The 10972-nt window shown below is 42.9% G+C and overlaps 1 protein-coding gene across 2 annotated transcripts in view; it reads left to right on the forward strand.

Moving 5' to 3' along the window:
- adgrd2 (adhesion G protein-coupled receptor D2) overlaps positions 1 to 10972 on the forward strand; it is a 153628-nt gene that overhangs the window by 10935 nt on the left and 131721 nt on the right. For both annotated transcript variants that reach the window (XM_050050313.1, XM_050050312.1), the window contains exon 6: positions 3710 to 3804. In XM_050050313.1, coding sequence (XP_049906270.1) covers positions 3710 to 3804 — 95 coding nt within the window. The remainder of the gene's footprint in view (positions 1 to 3709; positions 3805 to 10972) is intronic.

Below are 10972 nucleotides of genomic sequence, written 5' to 3' on the forward strand. Positions count from 1 at the left end.
GGTAAGCAGCAACAAAACAGCAAAAACAATGGAGAGTAGCAGCCATAACATGTGCAGCATGCACAACCAGAACTGAATATAACAAACATTTGAATGGCAGGTTTTTAGGAGGCACCTCCACCGTCCTTTCAATCTCCCAAAAGCCATTTCCACAACCGACCGTGCACTGCTTAATCTGTAGTTATAGGTGTGTTGTTCAGGGGTCAATCTGCCAGTGTCCGCAAAGTGCTTCATGAGCCAGTTCTGCATGGGGTAGGACAAAAATGTATAGGTAAATAAGCATGTTGAGTGGAGACTGATCAATAATATTATTATACTTATATTATATACTATACCATTATTGATTTTGGCTAGCGTCCAGCTTGTTAAGCAGGTGGGCAGTTGGCAAATTTAGGCTCAGCTGTTTGGCGCTGTATGAGACAGGCTACTAAGTTATAGCTTGGCAACTGAGGCTTAGGGGGCAAACAATACACTCGATTCATTTATGTGTTACCTGGCTGGTGGGACAGGGGAGGAGATGTGTGTGTGCTGCAGCTGTGCAGTGCTGCTGCAACGCGCCTCCGTTTGTGTCAGTTCTGCGCGTTCACATTGACAAAGGAAGAGAGGGAAGGGAGGGGGGCACGTGTGTGTGTGTGTGTGTGTGTGTGTGCGTGTGTGTGTGTGGGTGGGTGAGCATTTTGGGGCATTATTATTACACGCTTTTAATCGAGAAGTGATTGTTGATCATGTCACCTTGGGCCACATTCAGTACACTGTAAAAACAACAACAACAACAACAAAACAAACTAACTTTCAAAAGGGCACTTGCTTGGTTCAGAGGGCAAAGGGCAGTGTCTATCTGTGCACGCCACTGAGAAAGACCACATTTGAAGTTGACTGGATAAAATCTCTAAGGAGAGTTTGTTAAAGTACAACCCCTGGAAATGGCAAAACTGGACCAAAATGACAAAGTAAATTCAAAATGGCTGACTTGCTGTTGGGTTTAGGCTATCACTCCCGTAGACTTTCTGGTACATCTTGTCATGGTGCATATGCTTACCAAATTTCGTTTGTCAACATGAAAGTTAAATGTGTGGGCTTTTACTTTGAAAACTGTTAGGGGGCAGTATTGAGCCGATTTGCAACACCCAAACTTAAAACCCATATCAAATATCTAATTTCAACACTCCTGACAAGTTTACAAAGTTTCATGGGTTTTTGAGCATCCAAAGCATCCCAAAAATGTGCTCAAAGACTTAAAATAAAATAAATAAATAGTAATTCTTTCAATTCCAATAGAGCCTTTGTGACCTGTGGTCAGGGCCCAGGCCCTAATAATAATAATAATAATAATAATAATAATAATAATAATAATAGTAATAACAATAATAACTTTGACTTTTATAGGGCCTTTCAAGGTACCCAAGGCCTCTTTATATATGCTACAATAATCTGGGCTGCTCTAATTACAAATCAAGTAATCTCTATATACAGACTCTACATTCAGTAAATATAGAGTCTGTAGGCAAACCCCGGAGAGCTTGCCTCCGGAAGAAGAGCGGAAGAGCCCTGGTTTCCGGTTGTAGGCTGTTCGTAGTCCGCGTGATATTGACCAATCACGTTTGAGCCGGCTGCAGTTGTTGCCAGGTTAAACGGTCCGTGCGGTGAACTAACAAGGCGGAACATAATTGGCATCACTGCAAACTCTGAATCCATCGCAATGTTTCAGCAGATTTACTTATATATAAACGGAAGTCAGAAACAGAAATTCGCCTCCTCCGGACCGGAATGCCAAAAAATCGGGGGTCTGCCCCCAAAGGCTGTGTCGCCGTCTGCTGGAAGTCGCACGCCAAATACAGTCGATGGGTTCCGAGAATGCAAATCAAGGACCCCCAACAATGCCAAGGTAATGTGTCTTACTCTGTTGTTCTAATACTCTGAATTAAATATGAAGTAATAAAAAGTAATGAAAAATACATTCTCATATGCTTCCACAAAAAACAGCAGCAGGTTGCTTCATTGATTCATTGGAGACCACGACCACCAGCAAAACTATGAAAACATGAATTGACAAACTCTCACACAACGTGTGCAGTATAATCCAAGTCTCATTATCCATTCATATGCTCAGTACTTCCTAAACACATGCATTTTCACTAAAAAACTTTAGTACTGGAGTTCGGCTTTAAAGAGAGCATAGATGGGTTTCACTTTCAGTTCAGTTTTCAGTAGTAAGGTTTTAGCAAAAAATCATGTTTTCTTGTACTCCTTTAAGAGTGAAAAGTCCCCTTGTTGCCAGGGAGGTCAGAGATTAGGTTATGCTGGGAGTTCACTGTGTTTTTTTTTTTTATGACCAAAGTTTTTTTATTTTCCATATTTCAGGACATTACATTACAGTAACAAACAAAACAATACAGACACCTAAACAGGATATCCACCTACAGTGTACAACACAGGTACCACATAACCAAAAAAAAAAAAAAGAAAGAAAAAAAAAAAAGCACAGTTTAGTCAAGGGGGTGTACCGTGGTCCTATAAAAGGCAGCTTTCTTAAAGATCATGGCCCTTTAATAAAATCAATATATTTTCCCCATTTGGTATGGTATGTGTCAAGCCGTTGTATCATCCTGTATGATAACTCTTCATATGCTGCTACTGTATCTAAATAAGTGAACCACAAGCTAGATGGGGGGAGATCTTCTGATTTCCATTCCCTAATAAGTAGTTTACGACCCAGCATAATGGCTGTATGGATCCATTTTTGTATGTGATTCAGGAATGCCCTTTAAAGGGGCAGGGTCCCCCAGAACATACAAACTAGGTCGGAAAGGAATGTCTTGACCCATGATTAGTTTAATGCTTTCATGAATGACAGGACAGAGGGATGTCGTATGCTGTAAAGCCCTGTGAGGCAAATTGTGATTTGTGATATTGGGCTTTATAAATAAAATTGATTGAATTGATTGATTGATTGATGAATTGCTGTCCACCACATCTGAACCTTGGGGCAGGACCATAGCAAATGCATAAGGGTGCCTGGGGCCTGCTTACATCTCCAGCATGTTGGGTCCTCCCTTAACCCCGCCCTATGTAATTTTGTAGGGGTCCAAAAAGCCCTATTTAGGATTTTAAATTGTATTAATCTAGTCCTGATCTCTCGAGAGGATTTTTTAAGGTTTTGCAAAATGGAGCTCCACTCTTTATCACTAAATGACTTAAGGTTTTGCAAAATGGAGCTCCACTCTTTATCACTAAATGACTCACTTAGGTCTGCCTCCCATTTCCGTCTGAGGCCATCCGTCTGCTCACCTAGCCTATCCAACAGAGCAGAGTAGAATAATGAGGCCTCTTTACCCTTACCAAAGGCACCAAGTATTTCCTTAAGGATATCTGGACTTGAAAGAGTCACTTGAGGATTTGGAAAAGCATGGTTAAGTAAATGTCTAATTTGCAGGTATCTCCAAAATTGATTCTGAGGTATACCATATTCCTCTTTCAACATAGTAAAAGATTTAAATATGGACCCATTATATATATCCTTTAGAGTCATAATGCCTTTTTCAGCCCATATTTTTTCAGCCACAGCCATGCTGAAGGAGTTCACTGTTTTAATCTTGATGCTTCAGCAGGCTCGGGGTTGAACTCTTCCAGCTGAAGGATGAGTTCTTTGAGCAGCGAAGCACCCTGCCATTACATCATCCACATTGATGTCCCGTTGTTTCTGACACAGAGCGTTACCTGAAGATGAAGCAGATGAGTGACTCTCAGAACTCACAGCCCACAGCCTTTATGAACCATCTGATGAAGCTCTCCAACAAAACCCAGGTAGACAACCTATATGTCTTTATTCAGCATGACTTCCCTTTTTTATCCTTTTCCTTCTTCCGGGCGTTTTGCTGCCACATGGCTTTATAGCCTATTAACCACATCCAACATAGAGTTGCTACTTGTATTCAGTTAAGCCAGAGGTTGTTTTTAGGTGTATTTTGGGTGGAAATTTTCATTTTTCTTTTGTTTTTCTCTTCTTTTTTTTGGTTTAGTCTTTCTGCATTGATAAATAATTCTATTGTAAGTCAGACATATATTTTCTTGGGGTTCAGAATCAGAATCAGAATCAGAATCAGAATCGGTTTTATTGCCAAGCAGGTTTTCACGAGTTCAGAGTAGGTGAGGGTCTCTGGTCTTGTTGATGAGGCCAGCTGCAGATGGAAAGAAACTGTTTTTGTGGCGTGAGGTTTTGGTCCTGATGGACCGCAACCTCCTGCCAGAGTGGAGAGTCTCAAAGAGTTTGTGTCCAGGGTGGGAGGGATCAGCCTCAGAGTCCTGGAGGCGTACAGGTCCTGGAGGGAGGGCAGATTGCAGCCAATCACCTTCTCGGTGGATCGAATGATACACTGCAGTCTGCTTTTGTCCTTGGCAGTGGCAGCAGTGTACCAGATGGTGATGGAGGAGGTGAGGATGGACTCAGTGATGGCAGAGTAGAAGTACACCATCATTGTCTTTGGCAGGTTGAACTTCTTCAGCTGCCGCAGGAAGTACATCCTTTGTAGACTTGCACTGATTACAATTTTTTGGGCCGATACCGATTTCCAATTTGTAGAGTGTTTGGATGGCCGATTCCGATTTTGGGCAATTCCGATTTCATTTTTTTCAACCCACTTTACAGCACACAAGATATTGCAATATTTTCTATATTTGCTTTATTAGAACATTTTAACCAAGATACAACCAGCTTTTCAATAATCATCTCAAACAAACAAACAAAAACAGTGACATGTTTCTTAACCTTTTAAGAAACATTTTCGTTTTTGCTCAAATATAACTTCAGGTACAGTATTAAAATAAATAAGTAAAAAAGGAATACATAAATAAAAACATGGTTAAATAAAATAATAATTCTTGGTGTATAGCATTTGTGGGTCATTTCTTGAATAGACAAAAAAGTAAAAATATCTCCTGTGGAATATTCACACAGGTCTTCAGGACGCGCCCGCCAGTAAGCGCAGTGAGAGCTCCGAAGTTCAGTTTAACACGGACAGTTAACAACTTTCTTCTTCTCTCTTTTGATGTGTGTGCGTGAATGATTAAGGTGAGAAGCCGCCCATGTTTCCCTTCCTCACATCGCCCAAGCTGAGTTGCACATGTGCGTGTGTGTGCGCTGCTGATGTTACACGATGTCAATCATGCGGCGCGCCGGGAATTTGACCGCCGTTTTAAATCGGCATATTTTAGAGTGACCGGCCGGTTGCAGGTCATGGCCAATCACGTGAAAACTGGCCCGATTCCAAACACTGCCAATAAATCGGTGCAAGTGAATCCTCCGATGTGCTTTCTTTGTAATGGAGCTGATGTTCAGCTCCCACTCCTGGGTGATGGTGGTCCCCAGGAAACGGAAATTTTAATCTAGATTACAATTTGGGCTTTCAACGATTATGAAAACAAAATAATCGACATGAAACGGTTATGTGCTTCTTACTTTACTCTTGTTGTCTTGTGTTGCAAATCAAACGCACCCGGAAGCCGCGCATGAGCGATACTGCCCCCTGCCCTCCTCTCCTCTATTCACTCCACGAGCCAGTCAAGTAGGTGAACTACGAATAATGCAATGGGCAGGTGATCGCGGAAGATTTCAAAAACAGCGTGCAGAAAATGGCAGAGGGAGAGCGAGAGTGTTTGGTCTGTGTGTGTGCGCATGTGTCTGTGTGTGCGCGCGCATCAGGTCTGAACTCCGCCATGTGCATTACAGAGAGCAGAGGAGAATTGTAAACGTGCAACCATGTAGAGACAGAAATGACATACCGACGTGTAAACTATATAAGTCATCACATGTGCTGCATAATCGTTTACATAATCATGATTTCGATTTTGACCAAAATAATCGTGATGATGATTTTTTTTCATTTCATTTTCTTTTTTTTTTATAATCGAGCAGCTCTAATGTCTCCCCAGCTTCACGTGCTGCCTCCTGTCAGACAGGAAGTCAGTAATCCACCTGCAGGTGGAGTCAGGCACACTCAGCTGGGAGAGCTTGTCCTGTAGCAGAGCCGGGATGACTGTATTGAAGGCAGAGCTGAAGTCCACAAACAGGATCCTGGCGCAGGTTCCTGGGGAGTCCAGATGCTGGAGGGTGAAGTGGAGGGCCATGTTGACAGCGTCGTCTACAGACCTGTTGGCTCTGTAGGCGAACTGCAGGGGGTCCAGGAAAGGGTCGGCGATGGCCTTGAGGTGTGACAGCACAAGACGCTCAAAGGACTTCATTACCACAGAGGTCAGGGCGATGGGTCTGTAGTCATTAAGTCCTGTGGTCCTTGGCTTTTTGGGGACGAGAATGATGATAGAGGTTGTGAAGCAGGCTGGCACATGGCATGTCTCCAGTGAGGTGTTGAAGATGTGGGTGAACACCAGAGACAGCAGGTCGGCGTAGTGTTTCAAGGTGGACGGAGAGACAGAGTCTGGTCCGGCTACTTTGCGGGGGTTCTGCCTCTTAAAGAGCCTGTCGACATCCCTCTAGCGAGAGTAGTGGTGGGGGTGGAGGGGGCCATAGGAGTGGGCAGTTAAGGGGGGCGGCAGGCCCCTGCTGAGGTGGGGGAGGTGATGCTTGTGGGATGGAGCTGGTGGTCGGGGGGATGGTGTCTGGACTGTCCCATTGTCTTTCAAATCGACAGTAAAAGTTGTTCAGGTCGTTGGCTAGGCGCAGGTCGTTGACAGAGTGTGGGGGTTTAGGTTTGTAGTTTGTAATCTGTCTAAGCCCCTTCCAGACAGAAGCAGAGTCATTGGCTGAGAACTGGTGTTGTAGTTTCTCAGCACACAGCCATTTAGCTTCCCTCACCGCCTTGCTAAACCTGTACTTAAGGGATAGTGCACCCAAAAATGAAAATTCAGCCGTTATCTACTCACCCATATGCCGATGGAGGCTCAGGTGAAGTTTTAGAGTCCTCACAACACTTGCGGAGATCCAAGGGGAGAGGGGGTAGCAACAAAACTCCACCTAATGGAGGCACACGACGCCCCAGATTCAAACGTCCAAAAACACATAATTGAAACCACGAAATATCTCCATACTGCTCGTCCATAGTGATCCAAGTGTCCTGTTGGTTAGGGTGACCATATTTTGATTTCCAAAAAAGAGGACACTCGCCCCGGCCACGAGATAGCCTACTTAAATGATACTCGCAGTTAACTCAAAGATGCCTTTAAATTTTAATATATTTAAAGTTTATATGTATGGATAGAAAATTCAGTTATATTACAAAATAATATCTGTCAAAGACAGAAATTTAGAAAGGCTTCTCAGAGGTTACTCAACTTGCTTTTATTATGCCTAAAATAAAAATCTTTTTACAAGTTTCAATTGTACAAAAATAAATATAAATGTAAAACAAATGTAAAATCTCTGGAATGAAATAATGATAGAAATAATGTCACTTCTGTATTAGAAAAATCAACTTGTAAAATAATAGCTATCTTTTCAAATCTTACTGGACAATTAAATAAATAAATTATAGCTGCTGCGCAGCGATGGGTTGCGTCCGGGCATTTTTAGGCAATTCTGAGCAACAAGCAGAAGAATTGGAAGACATTTAGGAATTTAGCAACACAATCTGCGTTTTGCATCAGCTGAGGCTTGAACTCACAACCTCTGAGACTAAGGATCAATTTCTATCTCACTGAGCTAATTAGTCAGTGACAATTCATGTGAAGCTTCACAAATTGACTAAGCCAGACGTGCAGGTTTAGCAGCCGTCCATGCATGGAAAAGCAGATTTCAAACCACTGTAAAAAATTCAGTTATCGAAACAAAAATCTGAAAATACACATATTGCATCTAGACAGCATGGAGATGTTGGTAATTTGTTTGTAACAATGATTGATTTGCTCCATAAGTGAAAAACTGATGTTTAAAATTGCCATTTTTACATTGACTCCAATTGTTCACATTAGAGCAAAATTCAAAATGCTGTCAAAAATTCAGTTTTTGAGATAAAATTCTGAAATTTGCCACACATCATCTACCATGACTCTAGAATTTTGTCATTTTTTTCATGAACATTGAAGATTTATTTAGCAAGAATTTGCATGTATATGTTTACAGTACCGTTTACAGTCAAACATTTTGATGCACTGTAGGCTCAATTTTTGATAAATCAAAAATCTGAGAAACATAGTTTTTGTAGGACAGTCTGAAGATGCTCTGTAGCAAGTTTGGTGTCAATTGAGCAAAAATTGTGGGAGGAGATAGGTTTAAGAAGTTTTACAGTTTTTGAAAAAAACAGAGTGAGGAACTTCATAATTTTTAGTAGGTTTAAATGTACAAAAGTCTTCAGTATTGGGGCTACAGTTTGATGAAAGTTGGGAAGTTGTAGCACGTATGGTTGATTTGTTATGAATTTTCAAAGTTTCGAAATTTAGACACTTGCTGTAGCGCCACCATCAGGACTATTGGCTTGAGTTTACAGCTGCGGATATCTGGCATGACACTAGACCTTTGTGCAAAGTTTGGTGAGTTTTCACCCATGGGAAGTATGATTTCCTCAGAAGAAGAAGAGGAAGAAGAAGAAGAAGAAGAAGAAGAAGAATACCTAGGATTACAATAGTGTCCTGGCAGTTTAGCTGCCCGGACCCTAATAATATGAAATAATGTTCTAAATAATACCTCTTCTGTATTAGAAAATCCAACTCTGAGTTCCCCGGCACCTTTATTAGACACAGAATCATATGTGCCAGCTTTGCACATGGTGCACTCAGCCTCCCATATATCCCGACCGGGTTGGGACGGTAAGTTGGGAATTTTTTCTGCAGTTCATCTGTGGAGCTGCACTTGCGCTTTGGCATCTTGGAAGCTTAGAATAATGCTGTACCGCCGGTGTTTGCTGCTTCCTCGTTGTGAGTGTTGGAGATCCGCCAATAAGGCAGCCTCTCGGGGATTACGCACACACACACACACACACACACATGGAAAACTGGACATTATGATCAATTTATAAACACCCCCCAGACGCCCCGGACAGGACGCGAAAAGTGGACACGTCCGGGCAAAAGAGGACGTTTGGTCAGCCTACTGTTGGTGCTGCTGGATCACAGCAGTATGGAGATATTTTGTGGTTTCAATTATGTGTTTTTGGACGTTTGAATCTGGGGCGCCATAAGCCTCCATTAGGTGGAGTTTTGTTGCTACCCCCTCTCCCCAGGGATCTCCGCAAGTGTTGTGAGGACTCTAAAACTTCACCTGAGCCTCCATCGGCATGAGGGTGAGTAGATAATGGCTGGATTTTCATTTTTGGGTGCACTATCCCTTTAGACTCTTTAAACCTCTCCTTACTCCTGAACTCCTCTTCCTTCAGCCGCCTCAGCTGTCTGAGTTTAGGACTAAACCAGGGTTTGTCATTGTTATACCTCACTGTGATGCGTGATGGTATACAGCAGTCCTCACAGAAGCTGATGTATGATGTCACAGCCTCATCCAGACTTTTGGTGGCGGTCCTGAAAACATCCCAGTCAGTAGTGTCCAAACACGCCTGAAGATCCTCCGCAGCATCACTGCTCCACTTCTTAGATGACCTCATAACAGGTTTACAGAGCTTTAACTTCTGCCTGTATGAGGGAATCAGGTGGACGGTGTTGTGGTCAGAGTGGCCCAGTGCAGCGCGGGGGACGGCGTGATAGGCGTTGTTGACAGTTGTGTAACAGTGATCCAGGATATTCTTCTCTCTGGTCGGACATTTTATAAACTGTTTGTATTTGGGGAGTTCATGAGTGAGGTTACCTTTGTTAAAGTCGCCAAGGACAATAACTAAGGAGTCTGGGTAAGTCCGCTCCACACACAGTATCTGGTCGGCGAGCGTGCGCTGTGCCTCCTGCACGCTGGCCTGCAGTGGGATGTAAACACCGACCAGAATGAATGAAGCAAACTCACGGGGGGAGTAAAAAGGTTTGCAGTTGATGAAAAAAAGATTCCAGATCACGAGAGCAGTGCTGCTGGATCACTGTCACGTCATTACACCAGCCACCGTTAGTATAAAAACAGATACCTCCACCTGAAGTCTGAAGTCTACAATCATCTCCACTGTCTCCACTGTCCCGTCAAAGATGAGTCCAATGATGGTGGCGTCATCCGCGAACTTCAGGAGCTTGACGGACCGATGACTGGAGGTGCAGCTGTTGGTGTACAGGGAGAAGAGCAGAGGAGAAAGAACACAGCCTTGGGGCGATCCAGTGTTGATAGTCCGGGTGTCAGAGACATGTCTCCTAGGGCTGCTCGATTAATCGGATTTTAATCTTGATTATGATTTGTGCTTTCAACGATTATGAAAACAAAATAATCGACGTGAAACGATTATGCGCTTCTTACTTTACTCTTGTTGTCTTGTGTTGCAAATCAAACGCACCTGGAAGCAGCGCATGAGCAATACTGCCCCCTGCCCTCCTCTCCTCTATTCACTCCACGAGCCAGTTAAGCCTAGGTGAACTATGAATAGTGCAATGGGCAGGTGATCGCGGAAGATTTCAAAAACAGCGTGCAGAAAATGGCAGAGGGAGAGCGAGAGTTTGGTCTCGCTCAGATCAGGTGAGATCAACCTGATCTCACAGAAATACGTGAAATGACCACGACCTCTTAACACCGCATTCCGTGGTGGCAGCACGTAATGGGTTGAAATTACGTGCTGCCACCACGAAAACAATGCCAATGTAAAGTCAATTAGGGTCCTCTCCCCTGGTGGACACACGGATTCCCTGATTCAGTCACGTCACGTCAACCTCATTTTCCTCAATGATATCTTTAACATTTCTGTATACACACAAAAACGCGGAAGTGTTCTTGATATTGAAACAGCAAATATATTCCTCTGTTATAATTTCCCACCAATAATAATAATAATAATGATAATAACGTGATAGTTCGGCTGTTCTAGATATTTGTTATAGCCTATTCAAATATTCAATCCCAAAAACGCCGTTTCTAGAGAATTTGCTAAAATATCTGAAATGAACCATC

This window comes from Epinephelus moara, chromosome 8, assembly GCF_006386435.1.
Source record: "Epinephelus moara isolate mb chromosome 8, YSFRI_EMoa_1.0, whole genome shotgun sequence".
Lineage (NCBI taxonomy): Eukaryota > Metazoa > Chordata > Actinopteri > Perciformes > Serranidae > Epinephelus > Epinephelus moara.